This window comes from Carassius gibelio, chromosome A2 (genome assembly GCF_023724105.1).
Source record: "Carassius gibelio isolate Cgi1373 ecotype wild population from Czech Republic chromosome A2, carGib1.2-hapl.c, whole genome shotgun sequence".
NCBI lineage: Eukaryota > Metazoa > Chordata > Actinopteri > Cypriniformes > Cyprinidae > Carassius > Carassius gibelio.
Genome location: NC_068372.1, coordinates 16046458 through 16066144, shown reverse-complemented (window position 1 = coordinate 16066144; position 19687 = coordinate 16046458). Strand labels below are relative to the sequence as shown.

General features: G+C 37.9%; 1 protein-coding gene across 1 annotated transcript in view; it reads right to left on the bottom strand.

Annotated features, from left to right (window-relative positions):
* LOC128028446 (potassium voltage-gated channel subfamily H member 6-like) overlaps positions 1-15660 on the bottom strand; it is a 34516-nt gene extending 18856 nt beyond the window's left edge. Inside the window, exons 1-5 of the mRNA XM_052615765.1 lie at positions 15487-15660; positions 14535-14765; positions 7429-7587; positions 6482-6916; positions 6007-6218 (exon numbers count right to left, since the gene is read on the bottom strand). Coding sequence (XP_052471725.1) covers positions 6007-6218; positions 6482-6916; positions 7429-7587; positions 14535-14765; positions 15487-15562 — 1113 coding nt within the window. The 5' untranslated portion in view covers positions 15563-15660. The remainder of the gene's footprint in view (positions 1-6006; positions 6219-6481; positions 6917-7428; positions 7588-14534; positions 14766-15486) is intronic.
* Between the last annotated feature and the right edge of the window lie 4027 nt (positions 15661-19687).

Sequence of the window (19687 nt, the reverse complement as noted above, 5' to 3'; positions counted from 1 at the left end):
TGTGCATCCCACACAATAAGCTGATCAATGCAGCATGTAATCATCTGCTATTGTCTACCTGGTTAGGGATATGTCAAGAGCCTGAGATAAAAATAGAATGTGCTTTAAATATGCTGTGTTGCTGCCTTTCAATTTGACTATCTATGAAAATGTGTTTTACTGAACATACAGCACACTTTCAAGTTTGGGGTTGCAAAAATGTTTTCTATTGTAATGTACTTTAAAACCTAACCCATACCTGTGATGGTAATGCTGAATCAGCAGCCATTGCTCCAGTCTTCAGTGTCACATAATCCTTCAGAAATTATTTTAATATACAGATTTGCACATGTATATATGTTGAAAACAGTTGTGTGGAGTAATATTTTTGTGGAGACACAACTTTCAGAATTTTTACACAAATGGACAGAAAAAATAACAAACAATTCATTTTTAAAGTAAATACTTTTACATTGTAATAAAAATTGCCACATTTGATCAGTTTAATACATCAGCGGAAATGACTACAAAGTTGAATAGTAATGTGAAACATTAAATTGTTTTCTAATGGTTCTTACAACTTTCACTATTTTTTAGCATCTCCCTTCATGAACACTGCGTTAAGACACTGTGTGTCAAGCTAAAATACTGCTCCATTCCATTTAGCTCTGTCCAGATATTTATGAATGCAAAAGCACATCCTGTGAAAAGTTCTCCATCTAGACCACCATTGCAAATTCACCTGAGTTGCCTCAGCAGCTTCATTAGCTATTCTACGTTTGCATGATCTCAGAATGAATGTTTATCAGCATCAGTTCAGTATTAGCCATATGGCTTAGCAATGAAAGTTAATATTTAAGCATTATACAGAGGCTGGAGACTGTAACAACGTCAGCACATTGTAAGTGGGTGGAAGGTACATGTATGCATACAAAAGACTGCAGGCCAAACTCTCATGATTTTAGTCTACAATCAAATACTACTGGATCTGCACCATAACTTTTCCATACTGCATAATTCATTAACTTAACAAACAGTTTTTGTCGTCCTACCCAATAGTTCTAAGGCCCGACACCCACACATATAACAACAGAGAAATAATGAAGAGTTTCTGATGGAAAGAGCTTATTGCTTGGGGGGGTTGTTCCAGCAGGTCAGGCAAGAGCTCAGGCTTCCTGTGAGTATGCCATTGTGATTAATGGGTTAATGACACTTTAAGTAGGTTGGGGCTCTGGAGAGGAACACCGAATGATGCCACCTATGTGAGGGGACAGACAGAGGAAGTGTAAAGGGGACGAGGTATCCCTCGATTTCCCTGCTGAATTATAATGACCAAAATAACCCATCAGTCCCTGTTTAGAAGAGTCAGAAGTTCCCATTGCACAAACATCTGCAATTCACAACTACTGCAGCTGCAAGTCACCTGTGCAAAAATACAACTCTGTGAAGTCATTTTTCCTTACAAGAAACAAAAACACTCTCTGCACTGAAAGGATGTGCCAAATTCAAGTAAAAAACAAACAAACAAATAAATACACAGCTGTTCACAAGTTTGGTGTATTTTTTGTGTTTTAAGAATTTATGTTTTTAAAAGTCTCTCACTCACCAAAGCTGCATTTTGGACTACTGGTCAAAAATACTGTAAAGACAGCAATATTGTGAAATATTATTAAAATTGTATTTTTCCTATATTTTTAGATTTATGTGTATGTTTCCTATATTTTTATATTTATGTTTCATAGCTTTTTTCATAAATTTTCTAAAAAGTATTTTACTGTTATTGTTAAGCACCACTACACCAAAATAATTACCATGTACATGTAAAACCCTGGTACTTGGCAATAAAGGTGATTCTGATTTAAATTAATTGTTTTCTATTGTAATATTTTTTTTAAGTAACAAGCCATTACAGCCTTTTGTGTCACATGATACTTCATTCTTAAACATTTGTTATTGTTATCAACTTACTTTAGGAATGTAACAATTCACACAATTCACAATTCGATTCACAACTATTATTTATTTATTTTTTACAAAATAATATTTAAGACTAATTATAAATTGAATGTGTCCTTTTATTATTGTTTGGACAAAATACTGTACATTTCTTTGTGAAAGTGAAATATAACTATAATAATATTGCTCTTTTGTTGGTTTTGATTGCTTCTATTGTCCTAATTTGCTTTGGATGCGAGGTGCCTGCTAAATGATAAAAATCAAATGGAATGTAAATAACAAAAACTAAATAGAAATTTTAAAACAAGCCCCAAACCAAATAAATAACACAAATAAAATAAATATCTTCATATAAACAAAATAAGGCTTTGTCTGTGCTGTTTCTATTTAAAATTAGAGGCAACCACTGAATTTTAATCATGATCCAAACAAAGATGTTGCATACATGCAACATGAGAAGTTTTTAATTTAAAATAGTTTGTATAATTTCTAAATTTTTTAGCAAAAACAGAATGGTTTGACTTCAGTTTTGTGAAACTATACATTAAGGTGCGATTTGTAAAAAAAAAAAAAAAAAAAAAAAAACAGTTATATATAGATAACATATAGATAATAGATATAGATCTTTCTGTCATGGGGCATCCAGATAACTCAGCTGAAAATGGAAGGACACCTCGCTGCATGTACCATGTGACTTTTGGCATGACCTCATTCCTTCTGCACTCTGTTGGAATGCCCTTCAAACAGGATTGGAGGGTAAGTGTCTCTTCAGCCAGCCATTAACAGCTGCAACCCTCTACGGACACCTTGGCAACTGAATCGCCACTGGCTAGTATTTTTTGTTTTGTTTTGTTTACTCACCAGACTGATGATAATTAGAATATCATCAAAAAGTTAAACTTGTATATTATATTCATTCGTTACACAGAGACTGATATATTTCACATTGTTTTATTTTTATTTTTATGACAACTAAGGAAAATCCCAAATTCAGGATCTCAGAAAATTTTAATATTGTGAAAAGGTTCAATATTGAAGACACCTGGTCCCACACTCTAATCAGCTAATTAACTCAAAACACCTGCAAAGACCTTTAAATGGTCTCTCAGTCTCACTCTTCTGTAGGCTACACAATCATGGGGAAGACTGCTGACTTGACAGTTGTCCAAAGACAAGCACTGACTCCTTGCACAAGGAGGGCAAGACACAAAAGGTCATTGCAAAAGAGGCTGGCTGTTCACAGAGCTCTGTGTCCAAGCACATTAATAGAGAGGTGAAGGGAAGGAAAAGATGTGGTAGAAAAAAAAGTGTACAAAAAGGACTGGACTGCTGCTGAGTGGTCCAAAGTTATGTTCTCTGATGAAAGTAAATTTTGCATTTCCTTTGAAAATCAGGGTCCCAGAGTCTGGAGGGAGAGAGGAGAGGCACACAATCCACGTTGCTTGAGGTCCAGTGGTAAGTTTCCACAGTCAGTGATGTTTTGGGGTGCCATGCCATCTGTTGGTCCTCTGTGTTTTCTGAGGTCAAAGATCAACACAGCTGTATATCAGGAAGTTTTAGTGCACTTCATGCTTCCTGCTGCTGACCAACTTTATGGAGATGCAGATTTCATTTTCCAACAGGACTTTGCACCTGCACACAGCGCCAAAGCTACCAGTACCTGGTTTAAGGACCATGGTATCCCTGTTCTTAATTGGCCAGCAAACTCACCTGACCTTAACCCCATAGAAAATCTGTGGTATATTGTGAAGATGAAGATGCGATATGCCAGACCCAACAATGCAGAAGAGCTGAAGGCCAGTATCAGAGCAGCCTGGGCTCTCATAACACCTGAGCAGTGCCACAGACTGATCGACTCCATGCCACGCCGCATTGCTGCAGTAATTCAGGCAAAAGGAGCCCCAACTAAGTATTGAGTGCTTTACATGCTCAGACTTTTCAGTTGGCCAAGATTTCTAAAAATCCTTTCTTTGTATTGGTCTTGAGTAATATTCTAATTTTCTGAGATACTGAATTTGGGATTTTCCTCAGTTGTCAGTTATAATCATCAAAATAAATAAACATTTGAAATATATCAGCCTGTGTGTAATGAATGGGTATAAACTTTCACTTTTAGAATGGAATTAGTGAAATAAATCAAATTTTTGATGATATTCAAATTATATGACCAGCACCTGTATAATAAATGTCTGTAAAATTGCACAGTTTTTTTAAATAACTGAAAGTAAACTCTTAACAATAGTCTGTCAAACATTATAATATGATAATTAAGTATTGTTTAATAATATAACTATAGTAATTAGAATTAAAACTCGATAACCATGTTTGAATGCATATTAGTCATTTTAACTGAACCTTTTAACTGGACTGGTTGTGGTGCTTTTTTGGTCATTCACTGTTTCTGTAAAAAAAAAATGGGGGGAAAATAAGAAAAATACTGATAAGATAATAATGATATGAATTCTGATAATAAGAATAATATAAAAAGCAGTAAGGATTAATGAGCTACTGGATTCATGAATATTAATAATGTTGTGTGCGTTCACTCGAACAATAGGTCAGCACCAGCCAACGAGATTTTCATTTGCGCATTAGTTCTGCCTATTACCATAAAACCCAGCAGTTCTTGAAAAAGATTTAGTCCCATATGCAAGCGATTTACTCGCAATGTAGAGGGTTGAGCAGTCATCTATATGACCCTGAACAGGATGCTGCATTTACGCCAGGTATGAGATATTCCCGTGGGACAATTATAAAAGACTGTACAGACAGTTTTTTACATATTTTTGGAAAATGCCCTGAGACCACAGTTTAAAATCCTACCTAAATGTACAGTGCTACATGCATATGTATTACATAAGAGTTTTTACTGCCACCAACTTTTACTGCCACCAAAAAACTGCTAAAAACCACTGTATCATATACTACATAATTCCAGGGAAGGTGAAATAACAATGCCCTATGTAGTGACAGGTCTATATATATACTATATATCAGTTAGACTAATTAAGCAGCTGATTTCTGTCAGCTTGGCCAATGGGCAATGGGCTCGGTGCACAAGATGGCGCCGATGCACTTCAGCGACGCAAGTTTGTGTATACTTCCGGTTTTGCAACGTTCTCATTTACTGTAAGGGGAAACTTACATGTGAAACTTGGCTAGATAGAAATAATGTTTTTCAAATAAAAAAAGTGGGTAGTGGTAATTAAAGACAAGAGAAAACATCCTCCTTACATTATTGCATAGCTTAGGATTCCACTCTAAAGGGCTGCCAGTTATGAAGTAAAAGACTATCTTGCTGGATAGTGGATGCTTTAGCCAAGGCTTACGTCTTGGGCTTGCAGTGTCCTATAGGTGTGAGGGCACACTCCACCAGAGGAATGACATCCTCCTGGGCTTGGTCCAGTGGGATTTCTATAGGTGATATTTATGCAGCCACCAGCTGGTCGTCACTGTCTACCTTCAACAGGTTTTATAACTTGGATGTCACTGTCCTGCAGAAAAAGATTTTATTTGCTGAATTCAACCTAATCCTTTTCATAACTGGAGATGGTTATGTTATGTAGCCCTCAGCCTAAGCAGCTTGGGTCTCATTACGTACTCATGTTTACAGGAGCCCTCAGTACACCTCCAGTCATTGTTTGTAGAGAAAGAAAGAGAATGTAATTCACATACACAACTTTCATCCTCACTCTTTAAAAAATCCATATTTGAGAAAAGTTGAGTAGTTTAAATCACTGGATATAGCTGTCGGGCATTTAACATTTCTTTCGTAAAACAGCTGGCTAATATTAAATGATTTCAATGTTAAACAGATGTCATGCTGGAATTTGCACTCTGCCTCTGTGAACGGTAAACCCAGCTTACTTTGACTTGATTTTGACACTGACAAGTGCAGTTAGACCGCCGAGACAGACCAACCCAAAAACGTTTAAATATTTTTTTTAATCATAAAGAAAACAGAGCACTTGTGTAATTTTTTTTTTATGGAGCAGTTCTGTCATTGAGCCACATTCTCTCAATAAAAAAAAAAAAACAGATTGTTAATAAGTCACAATGCTTTTTGCTCACCTGAGTGACTTTCTCCGTTACATTATGGGTCCGGTCTATCAGTTTGCAAGGAGCAATGATGTCAATCTCACCAGGTGGAACAGCGATTAAGGGATCCGGCTTTATATCAATTAAGCCTTGTGATATTCGGGGGCCCTGAACTGAGGTCCGGAGCCGAATGAGATCCGACTCGGATGTAGCATTCTGCAAGCTAGCTTTACGGTGCATGGCACCTGGAAGAGGATAAAGGATAAAATTAATTAAATCGAATTAATCTCATCTATTGCTTTGCCTGTGTTTGGTTTCAATTATCACACGTTTCTCTGGGATACTTCATTCTGACTGGTCAGTTGCAACTGTTCAGTGGTCATATTTTTTATAATGACCATTAAACTGCTTACTGGACTATCATTCATGTTGGTGCTTATTCTCTTATCACCCTTTTCTTTGCAACACAATTTAGAATACCTAGTTGGCTAACTGGTTGAATCATTACCTGCGCTACTGGGTCTGATGGGCAGTTTCCTGTCCCAGTTGAAGTCATTGGTGGAGGGTGAGGGCCGCATGCCACACAGGCTCTCACAGGAGCGACTGTGTGCCATGCTACAGCTGGACGGAGATGCCTCTGAGGTGAGGTTGTGCAGACGAGGGGAGGACTGAGAGAAGTCCTGAGGCAGGGGAGGGGACACTTCTGATGGATGTGGCTCACTTTCAGGCTCATTTTGAGCCTTATCTTCCCACAAAAACAGCTGAGATCCTCCGATTGCACAACACTCAGGCTGGGAGAGCAGTTTGTCCAGGGCTACTGACTCATGGCCCATATGGGGCATCGGTTGCACGTAGCCTTTTTCAGCATCTTCATGCAGAGACTGTTTGCTGCCACTCAGGGAACGCAGCAAAGGCAGAGGCAACCTGATACGGTGTCTTCTTGCTGAGGAAATAGCAAAGAGTAAGGAATTATCATTACATTATGTGACTCAAACACAGTGATGGTAACTCATGAATTGAAGTCCCATAAATGCCAAAACTTTAATGTAGCTTGAAAGCACCTTCATTGAAGCTCATTTTAAAATAGGTGTGTATTCTGGCAACATGAAATGTTTTACAAGCAGCATACAGTATAAATATTTCATCATATTATGAATTTATAGATGCTTTGCTGGTGAATAATTGACTCTTAAAGCATAAAATCAATTGTGGCAATATTTATACTATTTTTACAACTTAGTCTATTGATAAATACCACTATTTGGTGGATCTCTACAGAAAAGCATTCAACAATGTGTATAAAGTGTATACATTTTTTTTAAATAAATTACTTAAATACTTAATTACTTAAATTACTTAAGAGCCAGTCATTCTGAACTGATAAACACACAGACAAAATAACATAACATTCAAAATATTGTAACATAATGAATCAGATCTGTCCTATCAGAGTACCTTTAGAGAGCCACGGGATGGTGTGTTTGAAGTTGATCTCTCTGCCCGGTGAGCTGCCGTGGGGTTGATCTGCCAGCTCAAAGTTCAGGATGAACATGATGACTAAACCATCCTCATTCTTAACTGGAACCACATACACTAAGCATGGCAAACACACACCTGCGAAAAGAGGAAAAAATCTAAATTGTTTTCAATAATGGTCATTCAACATCAGTACAGGAAAAGCTCTTCATATGTTTCTGTCACCACTAGAGGGGAGCATACAACAAAAGATACCCACTACATTCCAAACACATAACTGATGCATGGTTTTTTCCTCTTTTTTTTTACACTATTAAAATTAACGAGTGTGGCAAAGGTCTGTGTTAAGGTCTGTGATAACCAGCTTGGAGATGTCCTGAGCCCCAACTGTTCACTGTGGCAACTGATAGCTACCCCACATTGGCACTGTGGTTCCTGCTCTCTCACACTGCCAAACCCATCAGTCCCTCTCTGTGCCAGTCTGATGGGCCAGTATTGATGGCCAGGAGTACTTCACAGTGAGATGAACTCAAGGGCAGACAGGACAACAATGGCTCGGGAACACAGTGCCATCTCTCAGGGATTAAAGAATGAAACACACTCCTCTATTCTTCTGTAAATAATTTCATTCATACCAGCAGCATCTGCTACTGTAAAACCACAAAGAGTGTAACCATCTGCTGCTTAACACCAGCATCTTCTGCGTCATAATTCCCTTCAGAGGATATAAGATACCAGACCGATACAGGTGAGCAGAAATGCTGAAGGGTTATTATACGTTAAATCCTCCATAAAAGCATTTCATATCCAAATTTCTCAAGAAATAACACTGCTAGTGAAAAACAAAATAGGTGTGACCTGGCCAATGTCAATCTAATTTGTATAACCAAGCCTTTTAAGAGATGCCCGCACACATTCCCAAGTGAATCTCAAGCCTTAATTTGCAAATGTCAAGGTATGTTTGTTTACATCCGTGAAAAAGGCAAACTTTAATTTGCCAACCTAACAAACTAAATCGGATTTTGACTTTTTCAGTACCAAGGACAGAGACCGCTATTAGGACAAGGGAGGTTAATGCCACCAGAGGAAATTGTATTGTTTTCATAAGCACATAAGCACCATAGAAAACTGAAATTAACAATGGGATTTAGTGGCTCTAAAGCCTGACACCCCCCTCATCTTTTTCTTCCTCCTCTCCACCATATCCTCTTGTTAGGTTTAGATGCACTCTATCTATTTCATCCTCCAAACCAGCTACTGCAATGAGAAAATAAAAATGATATTTTTCTTTGAAGTGGTGATTATAGAAAAAATACAAATTGATCAGTTTAAAATGCCTTTTTTGACCTTGGTTTAACACTCCGTTTTCTCATTTGGAGATTAACTGGGCTCTTTGAGATCTGATTTAAACTGTGTTGGGGATTCTTTATGCTGTTTCATTCCAAATTACTGAACTACAGGTTCCATGTCAATGAATCATTGGTTGAATCAAGCTTCCAAAAAGGGGATTTCACAGCAATGCCACCCACAGAAGAACCATTTTGGGAGCCCCAAAAAGAGTCTTTCAGTGAACTGTTCATAAAATATATTTTTTTCCCTTTGGGTGAAAAATATTTTGATAAACTGTAAAACCTTTTTCCACAATAAAAAAAAAGGTTTGCAGTGGAGAGGTTTCATCTGGTTTAACAGCTCATCACTGAACCATTAATGCCAATAAAGAATCTTTATTTTTAAGAGTATACCATAAGCCTTATTTTAAAGCAATGAACCTGATAAACAGGGGAAGCACTAGGGGTGGGTTAAGGGGGCTGAAGCCTCAAATGTTTTCATTACCATATCTTGTGAGACATCAAGAGTTTCCATGTGCATTAAAATCATTTCTATTAAACCAGCACTTAAACAGCAAAGTGCTGCTGCTTCTATCTGTAATTTACAGTATAACTTTATAATACTTAATCTCACCATCTGTCAAAATTAGATTATTGTAACTGTATAGCAACAAATATAGACCTTTAATCATGGTATTATATGCACAGACTTTCTAGGACACACGGACACACACATACACTTAAAGCGATTATATAAACAGATTGGTTATCTTTTATCATGGTCTGTGGCAGTTTTCTAAGTTTCAGGGCAACAATTTAATAAACAAGAAATTCATATTAAGTGATTTAAATCGTAGAGAAAACGGTATTTTTGCTCAATTCCGTGAAAAGGTTCTAAACAAAGCCATGATGTGCTTCTATGAATTTTCATTTTTAAATGAGTTTTTGAATCAGTGATTCACTGACCCTTTCATTAAAACAGTTTCTTCCTTCCTTCCTGAACAAATCAGCCATTTTGAACAAATCAATTGAATAACTCAACTAATCAGTCATTAAGACAGTGTCTTCCTACTGGCAATTTTAGTCTCATTTTTAAAAGTATCATTCTACTTTTTTCTATCATTTCATATTTCTGTGTTCTACATTTTATATTTCATAAATAAATCTCAATATTTATGCAATTTCTTAGTGCAGTGTAAATGTATGCAGGAGCTCCTTAAAAATATGTGTATGCTTTAGAACATTGTGTGATTAAATATACTTTTCACTTTAAGAAATATTAAGCCACTTAGCCTATGTAACTTTTAAACCTACTTTATTTGAAGTGTATCCCGTGTCTTCAGACACATACATATATATCACTGGGATAACCCTTTAGATATCTGTTAACACTAGAACAGCCCCTGCTGATAAATAGGCATATATCCAAAATGATTATACTGCATTATAATATTTTTTTTTTCTTCTGAATTTCATGTTAAAATTTTTCAAGATATCGAAGAGGGTTTTAGAATTAAGTGCCTCTCCTCTAGTATTTGTTCCTGAAAGGATTGAATTAGCCAAAATAATCCAAATTTAACTGCTAAATTCTACAGAATTTATTTAAATGTGGTACAATAAATACTTCATCTTTACAATTTGCATGGTGGACAATTATTTATTTTTTTAAATACCTGCTACAATAAAGAAAGCAAGATGTAGCAGGTTGCTCTGTATCACCAGTACGTGTTGTTGCCTGCTTACTCATAGGATTTTAATATCATAAGACAAACTGCATGCAAATTTAGATAATAGCCTGAGGTTTGAGCTGAACTACTGGTGTATTTATGACTCCTCTGAGGAAAACACCAACACAAGCCTGCCGGGGTTCATGTTACACTGCCAGCTCTGAAAATACCTCGAGAGCAGTGAAACTATTTTTTTACCTGTGGCATGGATAAAGCAAACAAAATATAGTCAGTAAGTCAATAGACAAACAACAGGTTTAAGGTTCTTTCAGGAAAATAACAGCAAAATAAATATAAAAAAACCAAACATTAAAATATTTAAAGAGATTTGGACTATACAGGATGACTGTAAACTCAATAACAGATTATCTTTTAACATTAAAGATTAAATATTGTTGATCGTTTTCTTTGACACTTGTAAAGTATTCATAAAATTTGATGCCAACTTTCATCCAATGGTGATATCAACAGCAAAACCAGGTTAGCAACATACATATAAATTAAAAAATAAACTCCAAACTCAGGTGAATGCAAAGGAGGGCTTTCTGACTCTCCTATGAGAGTTCAGGGATGAAGAACGGACATTTAAATAATTAACTTCCAGAGATGGTTTCAGTCATTACTCTGTCTAATTATAGCTGAGGAGGCCATTACCAGAATATGAAGACTGATGAGCAGGGTCATCCTCTGTCTTATCTGTTGATCAGAGGTCTTCCATTTGATCTTTCCTTATTACACTCATAATTGGGTCATGTTTTAGAATTTTTGATGATTCAGTGGGAAATAGATTACTGCTAATTTCTTTTTACTTGTTATTAAAAAAATACTTCTTAGAAAGAAATTCATGCTTATAAGATTGAATGTCTAGAGAAGAGAGTTTTCACCTCTTAAAGTGACAGCTGTTGTTTTTACACTGGTCATGTTGCATTATTTAGATTCTTTATTTTACATTTTAAGAGGAATAGTTCATCCAAAAAATTTGGTGAAAAAATTGATTTGCTCTCAGTCTCAGGTCATCCAAGATGTAGATGAATTTGAGTTGATTTTCAGCATGTTTTCATTTTTGGGTGAACTATTCCTTTAATGCAAGTGAATGGGGACCAGAGACTGTCATGCTCCAAAAGTATTTCAGAATGTTCAAACAATATTTTTTGTGAAGAATAGATGGAAATGTTGCCCTGACCTTTATTATTGGGAAGAGCAGCTTGGTTAGTCTACTATAAATAAGTACTCATTAAGACATGCAACAAATGACAGAATTTTCAGTTGTGTGAAGGATTTCTTAACAAGGAAAGAATATCACCATTATTTCCATCAAATATAAAGCTCAAGCTAATGAGGCTCGGTTTTATCTCATTAAGTTAAAGAAAAAAATGTACGCAAAGTTTGAAATGGGGATTTCCTATTAAAAGTCATCCCCAGATCATTTACTGCAAGAGCATAATCTGCCCCAGGGGTCATCATTAAGTGATCATCTGCTAGGCTTTATGCAATTCCCAATAATTTCCTCATAGATATACCTCAGAGAACCAACAGGCTTTAAAGAGGGATGGGCATTCCCTAATTGGAATTGCTCTTTTGTGTTGGAAGATTACTGGTGCAGCCACCATTGGTTCCACGCTTTGTTTTCAACATCCTTCCCAAGGACTCTCTTCAGAGGCAAGGATCATTACTGCAACAAGAGCGCCTTTACAGGAAAACTGGCATTGGTGCACTGGGTAACATAATGAGAAGGCACTACGTCTTGAGATTCATGAAACAAAACTGTTATTTATGCCGATTATACTAGTTTTCTAATCAGAAATAGATTTTTGTGCATCCCTAGAAGATTTTTAATATGCCCCATGGCCTTAGCATACTGCAGAATTTCCTTGAAGCATCTTTATCCTTCAAAGTTCCCTCGGAGGAGCTTTTTGTGTGTCCTTCCTTCCAGCAGGTAATTTGTGCTGAAACTTCCATTAGTCCTTTCCAGACTGCAGGTCGTTATTACTGACCGTGACACCTTCATTTCCTCACATTAGGTTTCACATTTCACATTAGGTTTTTTTTTGCTAAAAAATATTAAAAAAGCAAAGTCCTGCTACTGATTAATTCATTTTAAAGTCATTGTATGCCTCTTTTGGCACTGATACAAGAAAGCACACCTCTTCCAAGGCAAGGCAAGGCAAGGCAAGTTCCATTTTTTCTTTGTGTAATATCTGCGTGAAGAAATTTATTTACATTTCCATGACTAATTAAGAATTAAATTAGATTTTTATTGGTGACAATGCATCCCACTGACAAATAGGAGAAACCCATGAACACAAGGGCAAATGCATATGTTATACATATGTATTCATATGTAAAATGTGCTATTGACACACAGACATGTTTATGAATTTGCATAGACATTAAACTTACATTAATCATATTAACAGCTCTCATTCAAATGTAAGCATTTCATGTATGAACAACTTCAGAGATGTACAAATGTTCACAAATCTTTTTAAGTTCATTAAATATTTAGTTCATGGAACTAATAGATTGATTTTAACTGTACTGAATTAAATATATTTAATGACATCACATTTATTTACCACATTTACCTGTCTGAATTTTTTTCTGGTCTGTGTGATTTCAACTCGTTTCCATCACTTTACACTAGATGCAGATTAAAAGAGTCTAAACTTAGTCTAAAATCTTTAATAACAATTCTGTCAAGATTTTATTATTCCTTAATCATATACATTTTTATTCTGTTTGCCGTGAGATAGCTGTGGCCAAAAAGTATTTTACATAATGTATTTTACACCACCTTAATAAAACACACCTAAACTTTCAAACATGGCATCTTAACACCAATTATAGCTTATATTTCTATTTCTATTGTATTCCGATAAACATACTGAAAATGCCAGCAAATAGTAATCCTGTAGGCATAGGGTGATGGATTCACATAATATACAATGACAACACCCACAGACCCCCATACGTCAATAGATAACCACGATTATACACATATCCTAAACTTTGTCACCAATGATATACTGTACTGAAATTTAGACGACAGTGTAAGGAAGTCGAAAACTGAGAAGTCTCATATTTCGGAAGGACTAAATGTAGTCTGAGCACACCTGAGAATTTTAGGGTGGTTAGGTTACATAGGGTCACACTGAGAAGTATTCCTAACATCCAGATCAGTGGAAAAACACCCTGTACTGGGGACTTGCTGCTTAAACCCTAGGATGGTTTATGTGCATGTTTATCTGCTCTGTTAACATTTTAGCATATTTTTCACTTTAAAATAGTCATATAGGAGCATCTCTGGTTGATCATAGATGTTGTTGAGTTGCTTACTTGTTAGCATTGTAGACTTAAATCCTCACTGTATGCATCGTCCTCTGACCTGAGCACCACTAGAGGACACATTGTAATGACACCCTTATGCAACCAATTGGATTACTAGCATATAGCACTGGGAATTGGGTAGGGAAACTGATCTGGATAGTGAGAAATTGTCCGTTGCAATTGTCTTGTATGACTATTGTTCCTATTCTCAAACTCCCAGCTGTCCTGGAAAGCAATACATCATCCAGAAATGCAATCTTTAAATAGGAGAGGACAGAAATAGACATAATTAGAATAGCACTTGTACTGTAATCCTCATCTTTCAGTTGAGTATCCACAATAAAAGGATGCTATGGTAAAAGAGACTTCCACAAGAGAGGCTAAACTTCTATCAATCATTATGGGACAGATCAAATGTCACATAGATGGATACAGCAGAATAGAAATAGCATAATGTTCAGGGAATGAGTACTGGTGGCTCCAATGAAATACGATGAGTGCAGGGCTGCAAGTCATTGACAAACATAAATTAAATTAATGTAAATGAGTGAAATTGCATTTTTATAAACTTGTGATCAAAGACACTTATTATTTTCTGTTGTCATATTATCCTGCTAGACCAGTTTTTTTATGTCACTGTAATGCCACCTACAAACTGAATGTATAAATTCACAAATATAACAAACACCCCCAAGAAACTTACCATCTTTCCTGTATAGGGAGATCTCCACTTTTCTTTCTTCAGAGCCCAGTAAGGCTTTGGCCATCTGGGCCATCGCTGGTCGTCCAGTGTGCGGTCCATACAGAAAACTGCAGGTACAAGGCTTCTGCATGACCTCTGCACGTGTGTAGCCACACATGCCGCAAAAGGCATCATTGCAGAAGATGATGGCGCAGTTTTCAACTCGAGCATTGGCTATGATGAATTTGCGATCTGTTGAGGTAAAGCATGAAACGAGATGCAAGATATTCATAAATCACATTCATGTAGAACCAAAAAAAAAGCATGTCTGTTTTACCTCGCTTAAAAGAAAGATCAACTTATAACTTCAAATAATTATAATTATGAAGTAGTTATTATTAAAGTCACAGTTAAGTCACAGAAAAAAAACTCCTCACCTGTGTGCATATATATATATATAGTACACATATATATATATATATATATGTGTGTGTGTGTGTGTGTGTGTGTGTATGTGTATATGTGTGTATTCTGTTTATTTAGATTAAATAAAAATTAAATAAATTAATCAATAAAAATTAAAAAAGAATCAATTATTTTAAATCAGAATCACCTTTACTGCCAGGTACCAGGGTTTTACATGTACAATGTAATTATGTTGGTGTAGTGGTGCTTAAAAATAACAGTAAAATACAAGGAAAAATAATTTTAATCAGTTAAACATTGTAAAAATAAAGTCATGAAAATAAGAAGCAAAATAAACAGTGTGTTTTATATATAAAACACATTTTATTTTGCTTCTTATTTTCAATTCTAAGTTAACATTTCGAAGTTAAACCTTGTATTTCGTCACTTTAAAAAATAAGTCTAAATAACTGTAATAATAAAATTAGAATGATAACGATAGTAAAGTTAATAAAATCGTGAATATTAGCCATTATCATAAACATGTTAACAATAGTCATACACTTACTTTGCCCGTCGAATTTGCGAATGATGGTATCCAGGAAGGTGTTCTGAGGCGCAACGTGTCCCCGTCGAACAGGCATTTTGTCTTACTTTAGCAGGGCAAAAAGTTCTGCAAGTTCCTCCTAAGCTTTTGTTTATTTTTATTTAGAGAGATATATTGACTGCGCCGCCGCGTCTCACTCATGCACACAAGCTTTACGTTTACTCATCGACGTAAAAGCAACACGAGCGCGCGCCTCTTTAAAGTCCCACAGTAATTAAGCATGGAATCTGTCAGTGCGCGCATCCCCGCGCTCAGTAAATTCTGTGTCTGACCAATTACCTCACTTCACCTGCTTCCTTTTTTGCAAATGGATGCAAATCTACTTTCTGTCCCAGTCCACTCAATCACTTGCTCCTACACGCTGTGAAACAGCCCCTCTGTGTGTTTGGGAGCGCTTAAAAATAAGATTGAGTAATAGTGTATAGATTTGAGAGGATGGTTGGGGAGGGGAAGGAGTCAAGGGTGTGGAGAACCGCAGGATTCACTCACCCTGATGTTACCTCTCAGTATGCCAGTGTTCAGTGAGCACAAATTTGATTTTAGAGTGTCATACCGCGATTGTAAGTTAGTTAGACCAGGTCAAGTGTAAACTATAGCTAATACTTACAGATAAGCTAAAAAATGGTTAGTAGTCTACTGTATTTAGATAACATGGATAGAGTAACCTACAGATGATTTTCATATAGGCTATTGGCAAATGACCTTCCTTTTAACTTGCAATTATAAATTAAAATAATTAAAACAAAGATGTTATGATATAAGCAGTTTCTCTTTTTGTTGTTGTTGTTGTTGTTTTTTTTGTTGTTTTTTTGAATCATTGTTTTAAAGTCTTCTTAATGTACACATTTATCCTGTATACTGTATACTGTATGTGGATACTGAAAATATATATCTTCTTTGGAATGTGATGGTACGTTTGAGTATATTTTTTCAATATTCTTTCCATTACTGCTCATTAGTGAACATTAATTATATATTTTCAACAATATTCAGCTTGAAAGACACTCTGGACAGTTGAAAATGTATCTTCATGTGCTTGCTAGTCTTGCTAGTTTAAATACATTTTTTAAACCATCCAAGCACATTAACCAGCAAAAGAGTTCTGAGTTCAATACTTGGGAATTTTTTGAGAGATATGTTTCCATAAAGGCCCATGTATACTTCAAACAAAATAGAACAATGAACTGATATGATGTCAAACAACGCTCATTTGAGTTCATACTGGGAGTTCGAATTGGCTGCCCAAAGTGAACTTTCAGGCCCAGATATACTTCAAACGAAGTTCATTTTCGTTCTCCATTTGGGGGCAAAAATAACTTCGAAAAGGCTACGTTATACTGTTAACAAAAAAGTGTAGGCAATCTAGGTGTGATATGGGCACCAATGGTCAGAATATTATAGACAAAATAATACTCGATGCTGCGATGTTATTGCTTTGGGGATGCTATACCTTAATGCCTGATGTACCTTAGAATGCTAGAAGACCCAGCAAAGCGTCTGACCAAGCGGATAAGACCCCGGAGCCAGGAGCCAACCTCATGTCCAAACTATAGAACTTGATGAAGGTGCTAGGAGAGGACCATCCTGCTGCAACACAAACAATCTCCAATGAAGACCCTTTGAAGAAGGCCTGAGAAGAACCAATGCTCTTGTAGAATGAGCATGCACCCCTAGAGGCAAAGTAGAGAAACCCAATGAAGGGAAAACCAAAGTAGAGGCCAGAGAGATAGCCTCCACTATCCTGTGTGACATGCACTGTTTGGTGACCGCAGAACCTCTTCTGTTACCACCAAAACATACAAATAACTGATCAGACCCATGCCACTGAGCTGTGTGGTCAACATAGATCCTAAGAGCCCTTATTGGGTAGAGAGACTCAGGCTATTCAACCCCGCATTAGGAAACATGCTGGAAACTATACTGATTCTAAGCGACCTTCCGAACATAATCAGGCCTAGGTCGCAAAAAGACTTTAACCAGTCCTGGGGCAAGTTCATACATGAAGGACTGATTGAGAGAGCCTGCATTTCCCCCAATCTCTTAAGGGAGGATATAGCCACCAAAAGAACCATCTTGAGGGTCAAAAGTTTCTCTGACACAGACTCCAAAGGCTCAAAAGGATGGCCTGTCAGGCCCTCCAAACAATCGATAAGTCCCCAAGAAGGAACTCGTACTGGGTGGAAAGGCCTAAGCAGTCTTGAACCCTGCATAAAACGGGAGACTAAAGGGTGATGACTGACTGAAACACCTCCCACGAGAGCATGCTCCACAGATATGGCTGCTATATACACCTTAAGTATGTAAGTAAGGTAACTCCCTCAGAAAAACACCTTTGAAGAAATTCCAGCACTGAACCGATGGGGCAATTGACTGGATCTAGAGAGCGTTGTTGAGAGCAAAAAGTTTCCACTTGAAAGCATATAAGCGTTTCATGGAGGGTGCCCTAGAATTTATAATAGTGTCGTGATCTCAGCCGAGAGACCTGAACACATTAGCGTACTCCACTCAGGGGCCGGTTGAGGATGCCAAATCATGCCCTGAGCTGGTGTCAACAGATCGTGTCTGAGGGGAATCTCCCATGGAAGGCCAGCTAGCAGACTGACCAGGTCCGAGAACCACAACTGAGTGGGCCACCACGGGGCTACCAGCAGCAAGCGATCCACTCTGTCTGATCGTACTCTAAACAGGATTACTGGGAGCAACTGGACAGGGGGAAAAGCATAAAGATTGGCCTTGGGCCATTCATGGGCCAGAGCATTTAGACCTAGAGGAAACGGGGGAGACAGGGTAACCCAGAGCGAGCAGTGTGTAGTCTTGCTCGAAGCAAACAAGTCCACTTCCGCTTGGCCGAACTTCTGCCATATGAAATCCACCACCTGAGGTTGCAATCTCCATTCTCCCTCCTCCAGACTCTGTCTCAATAGCAAGTCTGCTCCTGACTTCAGGCGACCTGGTACATAGACTGCCCTGATAGACAGAAACTTTGTCTGAACCCAAAGAAGAACAAGCCTCGCCAGCCTGTATAGTGGGCAAAAATGTAATCCATGACAATTAAGATATGAAACAACTGTCATGTTGTCCGTCCTGACTAACACGTGTTAACCACTCAGCTGGGGTAAAAACTGTTTGAGAGCCAGAAAGACTTCTAGCATCTCCAAACAATTTTTGTGCCAGATATGGTGCGCCTCTGACCTTGACTTACTGGATGACCTTGATGAACTGCCCCTCAACTCCTAAGGGACACATCCATGGTGATCGTCTTGCAATGACACAATGTCCCCAGCTGAACTGTTTTTTTTTTTTAAATGGGGTCTCACCCACGGGCTTTAGTCATAGATCAGTCAGTTCCTCTGCTCCATTTCCGCTGGTTCAGTCCAACCCTGAATTTCCTGTTTCTTTGCTGGCTCAGTCCAGCCCTAAATCTACTGTTTCTCTGCTGGTTCCACCCGGCCCTGAATCTCCTGTTTCTCTACTGGTTCAGTCCAGTCCTGAATCTCCTGTGTCTCCGCTGGTTCTGTCCAGCCCTGATCCTCCTGTGATTCCTCCCGGCCTCCCTCTCTCACCTCCTCCTAGACCAGCAAGTTCCTCAACCTCATCTCCGCTGGTGACAGTCAGTCCCGCAGCTCACCCTCAGTCAGCACCATCTGGGTGCTCCAGTCAGCCTACGGAACTTCCAGTCTCCAGCTCCGCCTTGGCGTAAGGATTCCCTGTCTCCAACTCCAGCCTCAGAGCCCTGGACTCCACCTCCATGACCAACTCCACAGTTGGTCATCTTGGCTGGTCTCTGGAGGACCATCTGGCATCTCCTGCTCTGGGCTCCTCCCTACAGCTCCACCCTGGTTCCATGCTCCATGCTCCCACTCCCTTGCCTGCCCCACACCCACCTCCAGAACCCCCACCCTCCCTCCACTGGAATATCTCTTTCGGTGCGAGGACGCACCGTTCCGGGAGGGGGTGATCTGTTACATTCATGGACTTTCTGTTTCCCTATTTTGGCCATGTCCTGTTTCTTGTTTGGCTAATTGATTAATCCCCACCTGTTCTCCATTCCCCAGATTACCTCCCTTGTTTTTAAAACCCTGTCTGTTTGGTTCCTCCTGGTCCGCTATTATCAATGTTACCTCTATTGATGTTATTGATGATTGATTCATTAAACTCCTCT